At 38.7% G+C, this 21,741-nt stretch overlaps 1 protein-coding gene across 1 annotated transcript in view; it reads left to right on the forward strand.

The window, feature by feature from the left end:
• Window positions 1-202, forward strand: part of Plppr1 (phospholipid phosphatase related 1) — a 57,685-nt gene extending 57,483 nt beyond the window's left edge. The window contains exon 5 of the mRNA XM_052175784.1: window positions 14-202. Coding sequence (XP_052031744.1) covers window positions 14-202 — 189 coding nt within the window. The remainder of the gene's footprint in view (window positions 1-13) is intronic.
• The last annotated feature ends 21,539 nt before the right edge of the window (window positions 203-21,741 follow it).

Below are 21,741 nucleotides of genomic sequence, written 5' to 3' on the forward strand. Positions count from 1 at the left end.
CTGGATTTCCCAGATTCGTCTGAATCGTCGTTCCCCATGTCCCCACCTTCTAAGTAGCAATCTTCCAAAGAATCTGTCTGCTTCTTACTTTGAGAAATATGATTGGCCATGTTTCTTCAAAGAGTCAAGGAGAATTCTGTCCCTCATGGAAGTTGGTTATGTTCTGCCCTCGAGCTCTCAGCTTGGTCACGAAGATGGATGACATAGTGCACCCCCATGGTGTGAGTGTTCCAGTATTTACAGTCAGTGTTTGGGGATCAGGAACTGCGGGTTTCTAGGTAAAGCACAGAAGACATAGGTCACTAGCAGGTCAGACGCCCTCCTGCAAAAGAGAGGGTGTGGGACCCAGGAACTGACTTAATGCACATGCACCTACCTATCCTCTCGGACATAGGGAAACCCCACAGCTGATCAGTCACCTTTGGGGGTCTCTTTGTCTGAACATGCCTCTTGGTGTCTGATTTCAGCTAAGTGGCTTCTACAGTTGACTTCCCTGCTGTCTTTTGGCAAGCACAGCTTCCTCCAGATCTCCACAGCTCTGAGATGCTTTAATTCTTCAAATAGATGGAGACTCATCTATGGGCTCATGTGGAAAAATCCCAAAATCTGGCTTGAACTGAAAAAGAAGAATCTGTGCACTTTTTCCCCCCAGTTCCATTGAAGACTTGTAGGGATACAGTGTACACTATCCAATTTGATGGCCTGGACTCTTAATTTTTCTTTTCACCTCAAGCAACTATTAAGGTTTAGTTTGGGTTTTTTTTCTACATTTGGATTTCATGTACATAAAATCACATACTATGTAGCATCTGACATTTTGCTTCTATTATAATTTATATTTGAGACTCAATCATGCTGTAAGACAAGATAATAATTTATTTAGTTTTATTGCTCTGTAATAGTCCATTGCCTGGACACACCAAAGAAGTGCAGTTTCATTCTTTGCTTGTTTATTTTGACAATAGGTCACCTGGCATACAAGCTCACATACCCTGCATAAAATAAAGCTATCAATTATAAGGCCCTCCCCAAGAAGAAGAGGTCACTAAAATCCCAGGGTCCTGCCACCCGTCCTATTCTGTCCTTCATAGTCCAAGTCCTTTAAGACCAGCATCACGCATACACTAATGTTATATTCATATATTACTGTTTCTTAACTCTGTTTTTTTCTGCTCTCGATATAAAACATACACAAATGACTGTCCCAGCCTCCAGTGACTTGGCCAGCTGCTTTTCCTGAAAATGCTCACACATTTTCTATAGAATACTCTCTGTGAAGCTATCATCATTCAATGTTCCCTCCATCAGACCCCAGCTTTCTTTTCCTAATGGAAGAAGATGAGAGTCTGAGGTGTAATTTTCTGGGTGAAGACAAAGATCAAACACTGAAATGACCTGGTACTGCTGGCATCCCATTAGAAAGATTTCCTGGGAAACGTTTTTGAAAGAAAACAAGAATTATAGATGACTTCAAAAGAACAGAGCAGTCTCCAAGGGAGAGCACTGGTACATGAACAAGGATGGGCCAGAAGACAAGTCACTCTCAATATCTAGCCATCACTAGAGCGCACTATTGCTCTAGAAATGGCAGCGGAGATGTCCTCACAGATGCATGGGTCTTTGCAAGATTGTCTGTGAAAGCCTGTGGGTTGCTGGAATGCTATATAAGAATTCTGCCTTAAGATTAGATCTTTCTCTTAGTAATTTTTCTGTCTTCTTTCCTATCCCTTGGTTATTGTTTGTCATGTTATTGCTTCCAGTGATGAGAAGGTTATGGCCAATTTTGCATTCATCCAATTTGGTTTGTACTTCAAAAATCCAGATCTGCCATTGAACTGCTGTCCACTCACTTGCACACACATATCCATAGCTCAGAGACACAAATCAAGCTGGGAACAGAAAGGAAAAGGAAGTCACAGAGCAGGGGCTGGGGGTGGGGAGGGGAAAGAGAGGGAGGAAAAGGGGGGAGAGAAAGAGCGGTGAGGGAGATAGGGAGAGGAAAAGGAAGAGGGAGAGGGAGAGAAAGTAACCAGACATGGAGAGAAGACAGAGAGAGAAGCAAAAGCCAAGAAGACCAGCACACTCTGTTCACCTCCAACACTGCTGTGGACCTGTTTCCCATGAGAAAGAGCACAGGCAAAGAAGAATGGAAATGCGGACAGGACCGAGCAATGACTGCATGCCCTACAATACAAACACCTCCAATTTTGAGTTCCTAGGGCACTCACTGCTAGCAACATTTTAATCTTCATTTACTAGGATGAAGTAAATTGTGCCTCAAAATATATAGCTTAGTAAATAATCACCCAACCATTATGAGCCCCCACTCCAAGGCTCAGACCCCTCCTGCCATTTCAATAAGTAGCCAAAGTCTTAAGCAGAGCTACAGTGTAAAGTGGATATAAGCCTGTTTTTTTTTTTTTTTTAACGCTTGTGTAGATGTTCTGTATGGTTTGAAAATTAGCAGAGAGACTGGACACTAGACATAGAAACAAAGATGCAGAATAACAACAGAAATTATGGAAAGGGGCAGAGAAATGCATAATGGGCAGGGAAGATGCCAAAAACTATGACCCTGGCAGAAAATAAGAAAAGGAAAGTAGACAAACATTCAGAGTGAATTGTTTAATCCAGATAAACAATAAAGACATATTTGATCATGTTTGTTTTAGGCAGACATTAAACATCAGCCAATATGAGCTGAGTACATGTTGTAGTTGGCACTTAAGAGAAAAAATATGCCCATGTAATAAGGATACGTGCTCCACTATGTTCATAGCAGCCTTATTTATAATAGCCAGAAGCTGGGAAGAACCCAGGTGTGCCTCAGTGGAGGAATGGATACAAAAAATGTGATACACACACACACACACACACACACACACACACACACACAATGGAGTACTATTCAGCCATTAGAAACAATGAATTCATGAAATTCTTAGACAAATGGATGGAGCTGGAGAACATCATCCTAGTTGAGGAAACCCAATCTCAAAAGATCACTCACGTATGCACTCACTGATAAGCAGATATTAGTCTAGAAACTTGGAATACCCAAGACATAATCCACATATCAAATGATGTTCAAGAAGAAGGAAGGAGTTGAGCTTAGTACAAGGAGATAAGAATGGATCAATTCCCATTCTTCTGCATGCTGACCTCCAGATGAATCAGCCCCATTTGTTGAAAAGGCTATCTTTTTTCCACTGGATGTTTTCAGCCCCTTTGTCGAAGATCAAGTGGTCATAGGTGTATGAGTTCATTTCTGGACCTTCAGTCCTATTCCATTGATCCGCCTGCCTGTCACTGTACCAATACCATGCAGTTTTTAACACTATTGCTCTATAGTATTGCTTGAAATCAGGGATACTGATTCCCCCAGAAAGTCTTTTATTGTTGAGAATAGTTTTAACTATCCTGGGTTTTTTGTTATTCCAAATGAATTTGAGAATTTCTCTTTCTAACTCTATGAAAAACTGAGTTGGGATTTTGATGGCTATTGGGTTGAATCTGTATATTGCTTTTGGCAAGATGGCCATCTTAACTATATTAATCCTGCCAATCCACGAGCATGGCAGATTTTTCCATTTTCTGAGGTCTTCTTACATTTCCTTCTTCAGAGACTTGAAGTTCTTATCATACAGATCTTTAACTTGTTTGGTCAGAGTCACACCAAGGTACTTTATATTGTGTGTGGCTATTGTGAAGGGTATCATTTCCCTAATTTCTTTCTCAGCCTGCTTATCCTATGAGTATAGGAAGGCTACTGGTTATGCTTGAGTTGATTTTATATCCGGCCACTTTGCTGAAGTTGATTATCAGTTGTAGGAGTTCTCTGATGGAGTTTTTTGGGTCACTTAAGTATACTATCATATCATCTGCAAATAGTGATTTTTTGACTTCTTCCTTTCCAATTTGTATCCCTTTGACCTCCTTATGTTGTCTAATTGCTCTAGCTAGAGCTTCAAGTGTTATATTGAAAAGATAAGGAAAGAGAGGGAAGCCTTGTCTAGTCCCTGATTTTAGTGGGATTGCTTCAAGTTTCTCTCCAGGATAGCTAAAACTATTCTCAACAGTAAAGAACTTCTGGGGAAATCAGTATCCCAGACTTCAAGCAATACTACAGAGCAATAGTGTTAAAAACTGCATGGTATTGGTACAGTTACAGGCAAGTAGACCAATGGAATAAGATTGAAGACCCAGAAATGAACCCAGAAATGAACCCAGAAATGAATGGTCACTTGATCTTTGTCAAAGGAGCTGTAAACATCCAGTTGAAAAAAGATAGCCTTTTCAACAAATGGTGCTGGTTCAATTGGAGTTTAGCATACAGAATAATGTGAATTGATCCATTCTTATCTCCTTGTACTAAGCTCAAGTCCAAGTGGATCAAGGACCTCCACATAAAACCAGACACACTGAAACTGATAGAAAAGAAACTGGGGAAGACGCTTGAGGACATGGGTACAGGGGGAAAGTTCCTGAACAGAATACCAATATTGACAAATGGGACCTCATAAAATTACAAAGTTTCTGTAAGGCAAAGGGTACCATCAAAAGGACAAATTGGCAACCAACAAATTGGGAAAAGATTTTCACCAACCCTACATCCGACAGAAGGCTAATATCCAATATATACAAAGAACTCAAGAAGTTACACCCCAGAAAACCAAATAACCCTATTAAAAAATGGGGTACAGAGCTAAACAAAGAATTTTCACCTGAAGAACTTTGGATGGCTAAAAAGCATCTTAAAAATGTTCAACATCATTAGTCATTAGGGAAATGCAAATCAAAACAACCTTGAGATTTCACCATACACCAGTGAGAATGGTTAAGATTAAAAACTCAGGAGACTAGAGGTGTTGGTGAGGATATAAAGAAAGAGGAACACTCCTCCACTGCTGGTGGGGTTTCAAATTGGTACAACCACTCTGGAAATCAGTCTGGCAGTTCCTCAGAAAACTGAGCATGCCACTTTCAGGAAGACCCTGCTATACCACTCCTGGGCATAAACCCAGAGGATTCCCCAGCATGTAATAAGGATACATGCTCCACTATGTTCATAGCAGCCCTATTTATAATAGCCCGAAGTTGGAAAGAACCCAGGTGTCCCTCAACGGAGGAATGGATACAATAAATGCGGTATATATACACAATGGAGTACTATTCAGCCATTAGAAACAATGAATTCATGAAATTCTTAGACAAATGGATGGAGATGGAGAACATCATACTAAGTGAGGTAACCCAGTCTCAAAAGATCAACCTTGGTATGCACTCACTGATAAGTGGATATTAGCCTAGAAACTTGGAATACCCAAGACATAATCCAAATATCAATTGATGTGCAAGAAGAACGGAGGAGTGGCTCCTGGTTCTGGAAAGGCTCAGTGCAGCAGTATAGGGCAACACCAGAACAAAGAAGTGGGAAGGGGTGGATGGGGGAACAGGGGGAGGTAAGAGGGCTTATGGGACTTTCAGAAAGTGGGGAGTCAGAAAAGGATAAATCATTTGAAATATAAATTAAAAATACATCGAATAAAAAATATTTAAAAAAAAAAAAAAGGAAGGAGTGGCCCCTGATCATGGAAAGGCTCAGTGTAGCAGTGTACGGGAATACCAGGACAGGGAAGTGGGAAGGGGTGAATAAGGGAACAGGGGGAGAGAAGAGGGCTTATGGGACTTTTGGGGAGTGGGGAGCCAGGGAAGGGGAAATCATTTGAAATGTAAATAAAGAATATATCGAATAAAAAAATAAAAGAGAAAAAATAGTGGGATTTTGAGGAATTTGAATTTCCCCCAACTAAGCCAAAGAAACTAATAGCACCTGCCTTCTTACTGTTGGAAACTGTTGGCTAGATTAACCAAAAATGAGGCACAAGCCCAGGACACTGCCAGACACACAACACTCTTCAGCACATTATTGGTGTGATAACAAGAGGACTTACATGTGTCATACTGTCATAAATCTATAAGGTAAGTTTTCCCACTCTTATTTGACAGCTGAAGAGATGAGCCCTGTAGGGTGTTCTTGGCTGCCTGGTAAATATCCCCCACAGCACCTGCAGGGTGCTCAGCATACAGTTCAAGCCTCTCTCAGTCTTTCCTTAAATTCCAAGGAAATAAGTCACTTTGATGATAATCTGTAAGGACAATGGTCTGTCACACTCAGAGATGACCAGGGGCTGCCTGCTGGATTCTGACCCCAATCTCTCTTCCCCCTCATCCTGCAGGGAATGTGTGTGGTTCATAACTTTAAAGGAACTCAAGGCTCTACTTCCAAACCCAAACCTGAGGATCCCCGTGGAGTTCCTTTGATGGCTTTCCCAAGGATAGAAAGCCCGCTGGAAACCTTAAGTGCACAGGTATAGTAAAGTCACACTTTAGCACGCAAACACATGACCTTATTTAATCCTGAGGAAGTGGTAAATTAAACCCGACAGTTTTAGGGTACTCTGTTCTCTCATGTACAGTCAACATTCAGGAAATCGAATTATGCCTATGGGAAGCGAGTCTGACTAACAACCAAGTTGTTTCTTGTGCAGTTCCATTCCCCTTCGTGTTGTTGTGGGGCAGAAAGGGGTACAAAAGCCTAAAGTTCACAAGTTCCTAATGTAGTACAGCACAATGTTTGCCTGGGGGCTTGCACAGAAATTCATATATACCTTCATCTCCATGTTATCTGCAATGCCTAAGAGAATGCAACCACGGAAAAAATACTTGTCAAAGAGCACTATTGAGGGAATCTAAAAAGGAAACAATGTTGTACACATCCAGTCTCCTAGATACCTCTCAGCTGTGATTGTATAAACACATGGCAGAAGAACCCATGAATAATGGAAGGGCAACTGTGCTTAGTCTCCTAAATACCTTTCACCTCTGATCGCACAGATGCATGGTTGCAGAACCCATGGATAATGGAAAGGCAAATGTTTGGAAAGACAAAGATTTTGTTCCATCTAGTGACTAGTTACCCAAGCTAGAGGTACAGAATCTGTACAACAGTCACAAGTCGAATGCAACAATATTTTCTGATTAGGAGTTCTACCACAAGCCCTTCATCACTTGCATGAGGTCAAAACAATAATTAGATACAGCCTTAGCTTTGCAGAACTCTGATGACTGGGGACAGTGGAAATAAAACTGTCCCAGTGTACTGTGCTAAATGAGGCTCACCATAGGAATACAAGTTCCGAGAAAGGCCAACTCTGAGAAGACAAGAAAACTCATGGAAAAGGCTGTTAAGGAGGCCTAGACACATGGCACTTGGAACTTTTATCTAGGAGTGTTCCAGGAGCATCAAAAGACGTTCTTATTTGAATAACCATCATATAGAATGGACATTTATCAATGCCCATCTCTCTGATAAAAACACAAATATTGAAGTCAGCACTGTTGAACTGCTTACCCTCTCCACCCAGCTCAAAGGTGGGAAGGTGAAGATGAGTAAAAACAATTAAAGTGAACAAAAGAATGTGTTTCCCCCTTTTAAGAAGCCATGACTTTCATTCGAACACCCCTCTTTTTGGAAGTCCTCTGGAATCCTATGAAAAGAAATGTTTTTCTATAATATTCTGCTCATCTCAAAATATAAAGGATAGCACTGCACTTTAGTTACTGATGGAATTATTAGGTATTTCTCACTATTTAGAGATTTACTGTCACAAACTCTTCTATGTCTTATGACCTTTAATGAGGCTCTGTTTCATCAGTGAGCCAGGGGAGGAAGCAATAAAGCCCTAGCCATCGTAAGAAACGATGTAGTTCTATCGTTGAATCAAGCACCAAGCATACTCAACTTCTTTCTCCATATTTCCCACTTTTAATAGTTTAATTAGAAATAGTATATGGAAAACATATTCAATGCTCTCTCCAGACTTCAAGCATATACTTGTTCCACATTCTAACATGCAAACACTCATATACATAAAAGAAAAATAATACATTTAAAAAGAAATATTTGCTTAATTGAAACAGATGTATTAGTCTATGTGTGCTTAGCACTCCCTGAATATTCATAGTCTTAGAATGATGTCTTCCATCTGCCCACACCAGTCAGGCCTTAGCCTCTGTCTGTGGCTTTTTTTTTTCTTCCAAGACTACTTGTAGTTGACTAGGACAACAGATTTCTAGGATGTACTCTAAAGATTTAATACTGAAATGTGTAGGACCCAATGCTTTAAGATATGGTTTTTCCCCATAGAGATGAAGGATGCTTGAATATCTATACCAAGAATAGCGATGAGATTATCAATAAATGCATTGGGAGCTACAGGCTGTAAATGAACTTCTTCCAAGCCTGATGCTATCTATGAGTCTATGTGTGTGCTTTCCTTGTCTAAATCTGAGGCCTCGTGATTATCAAGGTTGGGCAGAAGGTCTTTCTGTGTCTATCATGTGACTGCCCCTTACAATTAGATAGTGTTCCCTCTTATTTATGCTCCTTATGGAGCTGAGAACCTTTAAGGATCTGGGTCCTAAGATCTATGTCCTATGTGATGTGTTTCCTGACATTTATCAAGTGTAACACAAATACCGGCAGAATGAAAGCAAGCCAGAGCCAAAATCTCAACTAGATTCTTCAGCCAAAAACCAATCAACCTCAAGTCAGACTGGAGACACTGTCCCTGCTATCACTATTTCTGTGACAAATACAGACATGAGAGAACCAATGAGCAGAACTTCTGCAGGTGAGTTAGAACATAGTTACAGGAAGCTGTGGAAAGTACTGGCCAGGTGGCATACCCAAACCAATGGTGGACCATTGGAGAAGGCAGGCATTGCTTTTACTAGAAAACATTTGTGCAGAGATAGGAAGACAATACCCTTTACTCATTGTTCAAGAAAGAGAAGTAGCAATAATCAACAGTCCTTTCCTCTCGCTTTCACAGTACTCCTACAACTGACATTACCCTATTTTGGAAAGCAAGGTATGCTTAAGTACCATTCCCAAGATTGTTTAATCAAAATTAAACATGGACTCATCAAACCCTGTGTGTCCTACTATAGCAAATAGCTTTTTATTTAATTCTAGTAAACTTTCTTTTTGAAAATCTACCTCTCTCAGGCTTGAGCATAAAAATGTGCTGCAGGAGTTGTTTATTCAACCTGAACATTCTTCCAATAAGTGTCTGGCATGTTCTCTCTGAATAAGAGCCTCCCATTCAACACCGGAGGCCAGTGTATACAGGAGAAGCTGCTACTTTGTGGTTGGGAGAATGAAACCATCTTCCCAGGGAGGAACTATGGAGAGTTTAGAAACCAGAACTGCCTTTTGGATCACATACTTACACATGAAGTCTACCTGCCATTCAGAATCTCAGGAGAACAGCTTCCTATGACCAGAAGCCAGGAATCTCCTTTCTCTCCTTCTGGAACATTTTTTCCCCTTTGCCTCACAGAGCCCTCCTCCTTAAAATATCAACCCACGTTTGACATTTGCATTCTGCAATTCCCTCTGATCCTGCTGATTAAGACAGGGTACAAAGGAACTACAAAGGAAATTACTATAGAAAATTCAAACTGAAGAGATAGTTTTCCAGCCATCACTGTATGGGCCTAGAGAGTGACTAAATGATTCCCAAAAGACCATATTTCTGCTGCCCATGTTCCACAATCAGATGCTTATATTTACTCTAACAAAGAAATAAATTAGAAATGAAGGAACTGGTTTCCTCTGTATGGATGCTTGTTTTCTACTCATGAGAACAAAAGATGGTAAAACATACCGGAAGAAGAAGAACAAGAAGAAAAACAAGAAAAAGAAGAACAACAACAAGAAGAAGAACAACAAGAAAACAAGGAAAACAACAAGAAAAACAACAACAGATACTACTACAAGAACAAGACACCAAGAACAAGAATAAAATAATAATAAAAACAAGACAAGACCAAGACCAAGACCAAGACCAAGACCAAGACCAAGACCAAGACCAAGACCAAGAACAAGAACAAGAACAAGAACAAGAACAAGAACAAGAACAAGAACAAGAACAAGAACAAGAACAAGAAGAACAAGAACAAGAACAAGAACAAGAACAAGAACAAGAACAAGAAGAACAAGAACAAGAACAAGAACAAGAACAAGAACAAGAACAAGAACAAGAACAAGAAGAACAAGAACAAGAACAAGAACAAGAACAAGAACAAGAACAAGAACAAGAACAAGAACAAGAACAAGAACAAGAACAAGAACAAGAATAAAAACAACTAGTTGCTAACAAGACTACAGATGCATGGACCCCTCTCTCAAGAGATTTTAGTTCAGCAATGCATGATGGAAACAAGTTGAAAAAATATTCCCAGGAAATTCTGATGCACCTTTGATTCTGAATTAGTACTAACACAAACTTCATATTATAATTAGAAAAATAAAACAAAACAGAATTAAAGACCCCAGGTCAAAGTGACCTACCTGACTACCTTAAGATACTGACTGGCTTCATCCTTACTACTTAATATTGCATAGTATTACATAAACCCAAGTGTTGACAAAAACAAGAAAGTATATTATAAAAGTAAAATCAAGACTGGAAAGATAGCTCTCTAGTTAAGAGCCCATACTGGTCTTGGTTCCCAGCACCAACATAGTGGCCTTTAGCCACTTGCAGCTCTGGTTCCACAGGGTCCAACACTCTCTTCTGGTCTCTGCAGGCACCATACAAATGTTGTGTACCATGCATACATGCAGGCAAAACACCCAGGCACATAAAAAATAAAAATAAAAATTTTAAGAAAAATTTTGGGCTTGGAATATGGTTCAGTAACGGGGCACTTGTCTAGCAAACATGAGGTCCCAGCTTCAACTCGTAGTAAAATTAATTGAGTAATTAATTTACAGGAAATTATACTAAAGAATCTTTTCATCTTGGGGAAATAATCCACCAAAGCTCAATTAGCACAACTTGGAAAACATTAAACCTTCAGCTTTAAAATATGTAGCTGAGAGGTTAGAGAGGTGCCTCTACAGGAGTACTTGCTGTTCTTGCAGAGGACCAGAGTTCTGTTCCCAGAGCCCTAGTCAAACAGCTCACAATAGCCTGCACTGGTTATAGACTTATGAGCTGGGAAAACAGCACAGTGTCTGCCTTCTTGCTGCTTAATCTTGAACTGCAGCTCCAAGAGACCCCATGTCCTCTTCTGACCTCCTGATAAACACAAACATACACACAAACACAAACATATGCATAAATAAAATAAATCTTTTTAAAAATATTACATCTGATCTCCTGAGCATATGTCTCCAGTGTCCCAAAATAAAGATCCAAACTCCTCTAATAATATGACAAAAACCACAATTTCCTGAAGTATTTACCAGTTCCATGGGCCCCCCAGCTTAGGATTTTAAGTTTAAAGAAATGATGAGACTTTGAAGACCATATTAGCAAGTTTTTATAAACAAGAAGTAACAAAATTACAAGGAAAAATACACTCATCTGAAGCAGAGTATTTATGACACATTTCAGTAATAAGCAAGCTACAGAATTCACTAGATTATAGATTTCTAATCATATTCATTTACACTATATATAAAATCTTCTCCAAGACAGGTGATATTTTCATACAATATATAAAATAATCATGTGCAAAATCAGGAAGTAAGTTTTTAAAAACCTTAAGGCCAGAGAGATGGCTTAGGAGGTAAAAGTACTTGTTGCTAAGTACCTGGTGAACTGAGTTCCTGGGACCCACATGGTAGAAGAAGGAAACCATGTCCTACAAGCCATCCTTTTAGCTTAACATCCATGTGGTAACAACACATGACACACATTCAGACACACACACAATTTAATTTTAAAATATGGATAAAAGATATTTTAATGGCTCTGAATTATATAGAGGACATTCCTATAAATTAATTAAAATCAAATGAAAACCACTTTATCCACTGGAAAATAATTTAGTCCCACAGAACTCATATCTCAAAGAACAAGTCATACAGGAAAGCTTGGTCAGTAGTCAGTATTTAAAACATTTCACAGGTATGGAATATAGCTGTCACTTCAGGATCCTGGCTTGAATACGTATGTTAAAACAGTAAGGAAAAGTCTACATGATGGAGTGGTTCTACTTTGATTGGAAATGCAAAAGGAAGAGGTAACAGGAGATGAAGGGCCTTGGAAGAATACATGAAGGGGAAAGAATAGTTTGGTGGGTTTTGTTTGGGGGTGTTATTTGTTTAAGAGGGGACCTGAATCTAGGGGTGGGCAGTGGAGGGGGAAGATCTGGAAAGAATTTGGGGGAAGGGAAAAATATAATCAAAATACACTATGTGAAAACTTTTAAAAAAGGATGAGGGGGGGGGGAGACAGAGGAGACAGAGAGAGATCAGTGATTGTTAGTCTGGAAGACATTTCCATGTGGATGATAGCACGTTGACCTCTCACCCAGCTCTGAGATCGTACATATCCCTTGCTCTACAGAATCACTCAGCCTCCATGACTGAAGTCACCTGAGATGAATGAAGAAGACATGGAGCTGTTTGGGGTTTGTTTGGTTTTGGATTTTTTTTTTCAGCGACCTTCCAGTTCAATACTTCAAAACACACAGTTACTCAAGTCAAACTGTGAAGACAAGTATTACATTTATCTAGTTAGAGGCTAATTTTTTGTACATTTTTTTGTATGAAGAAGTGATGTAGCTTGCCCTGATCTTTTTTTTTTTGTCAGCTTTAATATATTTATGCCAGATTTTTAAAACCAACAAAATTTTCCTCTTGTTCAAGTGTGCATTGAAGAATCACATTTATTCAGTGGTTGATGTTGTTTTGTGATATTTGTACACAAATTTTTCTCAGTTTTATAGACACAAATAAAGCGAACAACCCACTTTAAACCTTTATTATCACAGTTGCTGCCTCCTCCAGAAGTTTTGAATTTTAATGAAAGTTAAACTTTTGAGTTACAGGAAGGACCATGGTGGTTAATTGTAAATCTCAAAATCAGTTTTGGGGGAAAAAAAGTATTGGAAAAGAACACTGTGTTCTGCTCTGTTAATAGTTTACTGAATTCTGAGTTAAAAGTGACAGGAGCATACTAGGGAAGAGTCCTAGTTGCCCAACTACTGGCACAGAAGCCTATATTTGGGGGAAGTGTGCTTTGGTTACATGATGCTTTCTTAGGTAATGGCCTCACCAACCTATAGAGCACAAGGTCGGTCTGGAATTCTGACCTTGGGCAGGTGACACTGTAGCCTCCTATCGAAGAAAGCAGCTAGCACCAGCTTTCCTGTCAACTCAACAGTTTTGTATATCATATTGTATGGACTTTTTATGAAAAAGAATATTTTACAGTTTGCACAGTATTATTTTACAGAAAGGCTATCAGAGCATCTACATGTAGAGCCCAGAGCAATGGCTTTGCTACGGGGCTTTTAACTCTTCTTAGATTTTAACTGCATCCCATTTTTTCTAGCATGGTGATAATGTGTCCCTCCTTTGGGGGAAGGAGTTCCCTCTCTGTATCTATCAAAATGTTTCTCACCCATGTCAGCTCTTCTTAGCTTTTTTGTACATATTTTTTTTCTAAAGAGAAGAAAAAAAAAGGTTATCACAAAAATGTATTCTGGCTCATGTGCTTTGTCTGTCATTTCACTCAGCAGCGTTTGAAGCACCTGGACTGTTTGTGCTCCTCAGGTCCTGTGACGAGTGGTTAAATGAGCTGTTAAATAGGGGCAGGGCTGAAAGGCCATTCAGAGTAAGCAGGTGGAAACAGGAAGCAAAGGAATGATTATACATAAGAACGCATACATATGTGTTAAAATAAGACGAAAGAATTCCTTCATTTTTTACCATATTCAAATGAAATGTATTTTCTGGATTGCTAATGTGATACCTTAGTCTCCAACCTGCTCTGAAATTGTCAAGTTTTCAATAAACAGTTAGTCTTTTTCTAGGAACAAGAATCATCTTTGATAAAACGCCCCTAGGGCCAGTTTCCTGAACTGTGTACCCAAACTCTTTTACATACACTCATACACATGTACTAAGTACTATCTGACTAAAGTCAGAGAAAAGAGCTAGTAGTTAAGGCTCTGTTCATCCCAAGTGTTAACTACCTGCCCTCACATATATAATGCATCTCTTGTTTTCAGGGCAATGAGCCCAGAGAAGGGATATAAACTCTAAAACACTGTCACACACACCAGTCCCAACACCGTGGTCCAGCTCTGCCCCATTCTTATTTCTATTCTTTCTGTTTCATGATGCCTCTGAACCAAGTTCAGCCCTTCTTGGTGTGATGTCTACTTAGATGGTTCATGAATGCTGCAGAGGAAAGGAAGTCCCAAGAAAGAATGGTTTACAGACTTTGAACTCTCTCTTCTCCCCTATATGCTAAGTGTGAAGTCATCCAGTGTCAGGGTAACTCATTTTATTTACCTAAACACATGATATTTTTAAAGAAAATAAGTAAAGGGCTTTATTATTAGTTTAAAACAGCAACAAATGATGGTAGACAAGGTTGATGCTTATTACCTATGTCATGTCACATTCAAAGGTTATCAGCCTATCTGGTCATCAAATTGTATTTTGAAGAAAAATCAAGTCAACAAAATGGCTCACTACCTTTGAACTCTTTTTTTTTCTGTGTTTTATTCTTGGATGATCCCTTGTTATTTCAAAATCTGTGGCCACAGACTCTGGTTCCATATCACAGGGTGTGTAGGATATTCGAAGGAAAGCTATACTCTATGGCATATTACCATATATCAGGTACAACTAAGGGGTTTCTCTCTATTCTGTTCCCTAGGTCTCTGAGTTAGTCTGACCCCTCTGCAGTATGCCGTGCTGACTTTAGTAAAGCCTCTGCTTACTCTTAAGATACTTCAGTGGCCTCAGGTTGAGGTTAAGCCCTTCAACATAGCATATGAGATTCACTTCTCAGGTTTGAATATTCCTACTCGGGTTTTCTAACAGACAAGGACAAAACTCTCTGTCCAAACAGGGCAAATAGTGACTATAACCTATGGGAGAAATAAATTCTGGAGTGAATGTTTTTCCTCTTTTTTAATGGATCACAGAAATGCCTAAGAAATTCTGCTTGCTGTGGGAAGGGATTGAAAAGAATCAAAACTAATAAAGTATGTTGATGTTATGCAACACTAAGACTTGTTACCTTGTGGACATCCATGTTTGATGACATGCCCATTACAGGACTTGACAGGAAAAACACTTTGTTAAGGTTTATCCAACAGATAGATGCCAAATTTCATCCCAACTTGGCTGAAGATTGACCATGACTTATTTGAAAATAAGAGTACTTTTAATGGGGTCTAAAAGAGGTGGAAAATGATATATCTACATACAGGGTTAATGACAAAAAGTCTACCCTGAGCAGTTATGACTCTGTGTGCCCCAGTGATAAGCTCTAAAGATCTCTTTAGGCTGTGATGGGTGGGAAGGCTTTGTTAACTCCAGTATTTGGAGAATGCAAATATCTTCAATATGCTCTTGAAAGAAGGAAGAGTAGATGACACTGGAATGAATTAGTAAGAACTATAACTGGTATTTATGCTTTGAAAATTTGGCTTCATTCCCTACTCTAGATAACTGCAACATCTAATAGCTTGAAAGCAGACACATCAAATACCCAACCCCCCAAGCTTATTTCAAGGACTGGGTTCCACAATTACTACAAAAATGAGGAAATACATAAAGACAAGAAACATTGAAGTTATATGATCAAGTTAGGTCTTACTTGTTTCCCAGATATTTCCTGAGACTATAGCAAACAAAACTAAATCTTCATTAACATTAAGTGCATTGTAACCTCCCCTGCAGTCCTAGAGACCTTGGATTTTACATCATCAGTTGCAATCCCACTTGGTGCATATAGGGAACCATCCCCCAAACTTATTCAGTGAAAAACATTTCTTAATAACCTTTGAGATGTAAAGTCAGAAGCCACCAATGCTATCATATACAGCTAAGATACACACTTGATCTGACTCTGTTTGAGAAGTCACATTATCTTTCGTATGTCTGAACTTTCTTTCCAAGGTACCTCTTTTTCTAGTAATCTGCTTTAAAATTGGTTTAAAGTGTCTTTTAAGGGTTGATGAGATGGATCAGGGGGCAAAGATGCTTGCTGTCAAGCCGGATGATTTGAGTTCCATCCTTGGAACTCACATGGTAAAAGGAGAGAATTGATTCCAATAGGTGTCTTCTGACCTCTGCACATGTAAACACACACACACACAAACACACACAAACACATGCACTCACACACACACACACACACACACACACACACACACACACCAAAATAGAATGTAATACAGTTTTTAAAGTTTATTTTAAAATAAACTTCAACTTTGCTTCATACTGGCTCACCATGAAATTCTATCCTGTGGCAAAACCAAGCATCTGGCTTTACTAGAGTGCAGTTTTGAAAAGATAAAGTAAGTTGGAAGTCTCTCAGTGCACTTGCAGTGATCTGAACCCTATGTGGCTTACTGAGAGAACCAGAACATGAAAGCCAAAATGCAAAACTTTATTCAGAAGACAGACTGTCAGGCTGTCACCAAGGAAAGCAGCCCTGACAAAAGGGAATATGGGTTCTTATGGGGTGCTTTTAGTTGGAGGGAGCGTGGTGGGAGAGAGTTAAGAAGGAAAAATGAACTTTAACAAGCAAAAGGGACTTCTGGTAAGCAGCATTTTATGGAGCTGGGGGTCACTCTGGCAGTTAAAGAGCGGGAAGCTGTGGTCAAGCTGTTCCGCTGAGTCTAGGGCTCAGCAGACTCCTAAGAAGTGTAGAACATTCAGTTTCAATTTCCCTGAAGGTATTAGGTCCCATATCTTAGTGTCTTATTTGACTCCATCTTGGGCCAAAGATCTGGGCCAGCCCAACAGTCCCCATGCTGACAATACCATTCTTGTCCTACTGAATTCAAGATGTGCACCAGAACTAGCCAGCTACTTACTGTCTCTACCTATACTCCATGACAATTTTGTAGTGAACACCAAAAGTTTACTCAGATCCTACTCCTTGATCTAGGCTGTGCCAGCTTTGATCTATGCCTTCGTACATGCTTAATGAACATCTATTATACAGTCAGAATGGTTCTAATACCTAGGGACATGCAACTAAATTAATAGACCTGCTGCTTTCCTTTATGGGCCTGAGTGAATGAGAGAAGAAGGAAGAATCATGTAGCAGGGATGCTGGCGGTTGTCTAAGGGATTTCCAAGGTTATTTCCTTGAACAAAGAACTGAACTTCTGGAAATAGAAGACCAAGTTGTGTGAGAAAAATCAAAAGTAACCACTGTGTTCCTTCAGAATTGAAAAGAAACTGTAGCTGGGAGTCCAGTAAAAGGATGCTGGATTGAATATTTTATAAGACCCTTGGGTCCTTCTCTTTTCTCTGTGGGCCCTGTTTAGATTACCTGACCATGTTCTTTCTTTTCATTTCTCCTTGCAAGGTTTTCTAGGAACAAGCCTCCATCATCTCAGGAAGCACAGTTTCATGTCCCTTGTCTACCCATGTTCCTTTAACTCTTCAACAATCCAAATCCTTTAATATAAAATGAATTTATATGGGAAAATGGAGCATTAATATAAAAGCTGCTATAAAGCAGTGACATCAGGAGGGAGAGAAGAGAGAGAGGGGGAGGGAGAGGAGGAAAGGGAGAGAGGGAAGGAGAGAGGGAGGGAGAGAAAGAAAGAGAGAGAGAGAGAGAGAGAGAGAGAGAGAGAGAGAGAGAGAGAGAGAGAGAGAGAGAGAGAAATGCTGAATAAATAAGGGGTGATGATATAGAAGGCATATAGAAAATAATATTAAGGGATTAGAGAGATAGTTCACAGCCACATGTAACTCCGGCTCCAGAGGGATCTGTTGTCCCCCTGTCCATAAATCATCTGTATTCATATAACAATAGACACACAGAGAGGTAGATAAATTTAAAAAAGCATAAATTAATCTACAAAATCTGAATCCAAGAGAGTGCATACACAGAGAGGCCCTGGCCACGAACCACCCCAGTCGGGTAAGGGAGTCCCTGGCATGAGGGCCCTCGAAGTCCATGTGGGTAAGTATTCAGCAGTGATGAACAGAAACAAACACAGAGGCAGTTTGAATCTGAGTGTATTTGGCAGCTCACAAGCAGGGGTTCTTAAACATTAAAAATCAAACATTACAACTCTTAGAAACTGTATTCAGTGAAGTAATCACAAAGGCTAACTATCATTTGGCACAGTCAAGCATAAAAATCATCCAAGCATTACAACTCTGAAACTATGTATTCAGTGAATCACAAACAGAACAGGTAACATCATTATTAATATAAATCATCCAAATATAACAACTCTGAAAGGATGTATTCAGTGATGCAGTCATCCAGAGCTAGTGGCTTATTTCCAAAAAGCAGGTTAATAAATCTTTTTTCTTTTTGAGCAAGGAAGTAAAAACATTTTGTGATAAAATTGAAGATTTACATGGAAAATAAAATAGAAGAGATAAATAGAAAAACATGTTAATATTGAGAATTTTTGTGAAAAATTAAAGAGGAAAGTAGTAGAAATAAAAACATTGCTAAATTAATTGAAAAAGGAAGTAGAAACATTTTATGATAGAATGGAACATTATGTGGAAAATATATCTGATAAAATTGTAAAAAATTGTAGAAAAATATGTTAAAATTGAAGATTATCATGGAAAATTTTATATAGATATAATAATGATAAGCATAAAAGTATTCCTAAGTTGATTGAAAGTGGAGTTATAAACATTTTCTGATAAAGTTGAAGAAATATATAGAAAAACATGCTAACATTGAAGATTATTATGGAAATGATAAAACTGAAGAAATCTGATAAAATTGAAATATATAGAAAATATGCTAACACTGAAGATTATCATTTCATATAGATAAAATGGTAGGCATAAAATTAGTTCTAAGTGCATTGAAAGTGGAATTATAAACATTTTCAGGTAAAATTGAAGATTTACATGGAAAGTATTTCTGATAAAATTCAAGAAATATATAGAAAAACATATTAAAATTGAAGATTATCATGAAAAATAATGCATATAAAATGGTAGACATAAAAACATTACTAAATTAATTGAAAGAGTGATTACAATCATTTTCTGATAAAATTGAAGATTTACATGAAAAATATTTCTCTTAGTCTGTCTTTTTATTGGAGAATTGAGTCCATTGATGTTAAGAGATATTAAGGAATAGTGATTGTAGCTTCCTGTTATTTTTGATGTTATTTTTATGTTTATGTGGGTATCTTCTTTTGGGTTTGTTGAAAGATTACCTTACTGACTTTTCTATGGTGTGGTTTCCCGCCTTGTGTTGGTATTTTCCACCCATTATCCTTTGCAGAGGATTTGTGGAAAGGATATTGTGTAAATTTGCTTTTGTCATGGAATGTCTTGTTTTCTCCGTCTATGGTAATTGAAAGTTTTGCTGGGTATAGTAGTCTGGGCTGACATTTATCTTCTCTTAGGATCTGTATGACATCTTCCCAGGATCTTCTGGCTTTCATACCCTCTGGTGAGAAGTCTGGTGTGATTCTGATAGGTCTTCCTTTATATGTTACTTGGCCTTTTCCCCTTACTGCCTTTAATATTCTTTCTTTGTTTAGTGCATTTGGTGTTTTGATTATTATGTGCCTGGAGGGCTTTCTGGTCTGGTCCAGTCTGTTTGGATTTCTGTAGGCATCTTGTATGTTCATGGTCATCTCTTTCTTTAGGTTAGGGAAGTTTTCTTCTATAATTTTGTTTAAAATATTTACTGGCCCTTTAAGTTGTAAATCTTTACTCTCCTCTATACCTATAATCCTTAGGTTTGGTCTTCTCATTGTGTCCTGGATTTTCTGAATGTTTTGGGTTACAAGCTTTTTGCATTTTTTATTCTCTTTGACTGTTGAGTCAATGGTTTCTATGGAATCTTCAGCATCCAAAATTCTTTCTTCTGTTTCTTGTATTCTGTTGTGGATGCTTGCATCTATGAAAACTGAATTCTTTCCAAGTCTTCAGAGATGTCTCACTTTGTGATTTCTTTATTGTTTCTATTTCCATTTTTAGATCCTGGATAGTTTTGTTCAGTTCCTTCACTTGTTTTTTTTTTTTTTTTCCTGCAATTCCTTAAGGAATTTTTGTGTTTCCTCTTTAAGGGTTTCTACCTGTTTACTCAAGCTCTCCTGTGTTTCTTTTAGGGATTTTTGTGATTTCCTCTTTAAGAACTTTTGCATGTTGACCCATGTTCTCCCATAATTCCCTATGGGATTTTTGTGTTTCCTCTTTAAGGGATTCTACCTGTTGACCCATGTTCTCCTGTATTTCTTTAAGGGAGTTATTCATGTCCTTCTTGAAGTCTATCAGCAATATGGGATGTGATTTTACATCTAGCTCCTGCTTTTCTGATGTGATGGAGTATACAGGATTTGCTGTTGAGGGAGAACTAGGTTCTGATGGTGCCATGTTGCCTTGGTTTCTGTTGGTAATGGTCTTGCATTTACCTTTGGCCATCTCATTATCTCTGGTGTTAGCTGGTCTTGCTGTCTCTTGACTGTGGCTTCCCTGTCCTGCAGGCCTGTGTTTCTGTACTCCTGGAATTCTCTTTCTCTCAAATGCCCTGCAAACAGCTGGTTCTCCAGGAAGTAGCAGATGATGGGGTCTCCTTGTAGCAGACTTGGCAAGGGTTGAATGCCTTGCAGACTGCTAGTTCTCAAATGTTCTGCTGCTGCTGGGTCTCGAATGCGCTGCTGCTGCCAATTTTCTAGAAACTATCAGGAAGTAGGATCATCCTCGTGGCACGGTCTACCACATCCGACTGAACAAGGTGGTGGAGGAGGAGGGAGGAGTAGCAGGGGAGGAGGGAGGGATAGCAGTGTAATAATTTCTAAATGTGTGCATATTATAATAACTCGAGGAGGAGGAGGTTTAGTAAAGAAGTTGAAATAAAATTACCCTTCAGACATGAACTACTTTAGCAAAGAGGAGAAGGGAGGCTTTCCTTTAAAACCCAAGAGTCACTTTATTAAGTGGGACAGCTTACACTAGCAAAGAGATAACCTAAACAACATGATAACAGACAAGGCTTTTCCCCAAACAATGGATGGACCCTGGCTTTTATAAGTTTTGGAGGAAGGTGGAAGTTTAATGCCATATGATTTAAATCACATAATATTTCAGCATAGCCTATGTGCTAAGTACCCAGTTACTGGGTCTACCTACAGTCTCTCTTACATCTAACATACACATTAAAATACCACACTAACATGTCCCTATTATCAATTAAAAATAAAAGTTTAACTTTTTCTCTATCTCCTAATTTATAGTTATAGTTATTCTGCTCAGGTCAGCACCTTTCATAGAATTTTTATCTTCTCAGTCTAACTTAGTGTTGTCCATACAGTTAACTGACAAAACTCTAGAACAGTTGATCCACAGGATAACCTGCCATCTGGATTTGTTTACTCATGGTGAAATTTAGTTTGTTTTCTTGCCGAAATGCTAGCAAATGATCAAAGGCTTGACTAGACTCAAGTTCAACATGTTGTAAAAACTGACTTTTAGTAGCACCATCAATACCTGTTCCTTCTTTCCATGAAGCCCATCATGTAAACTGTCCCTTTTTACAGATCAAAGTGAGTGTTTGCAAAGCAGAACACAAAATAGAAATAAACAAAAAGAGAACATTGGGAACAAATAAGCAAAAACCCATAAACACAAAAGCATGAATTAATTTAAAGTATGATAAATTAACAAATGAATTTTAAAAG

The sequence above is a fragment of the Apodemus sylvaticus genome, chromosome 3 (genome assembly GCF_947179515.1).
Source record: "Apodemus sylvaticus chromosome 3, mApoSyl1.1, whole genome shotgun sequence".
NCBI classification, from domain to species: domain Eukaryota; kingdom Metazoa; phylum Chordata; class Mammalia; order Rodentia; family Muridae; genus Apodemus; species Apodemus sylvaticus.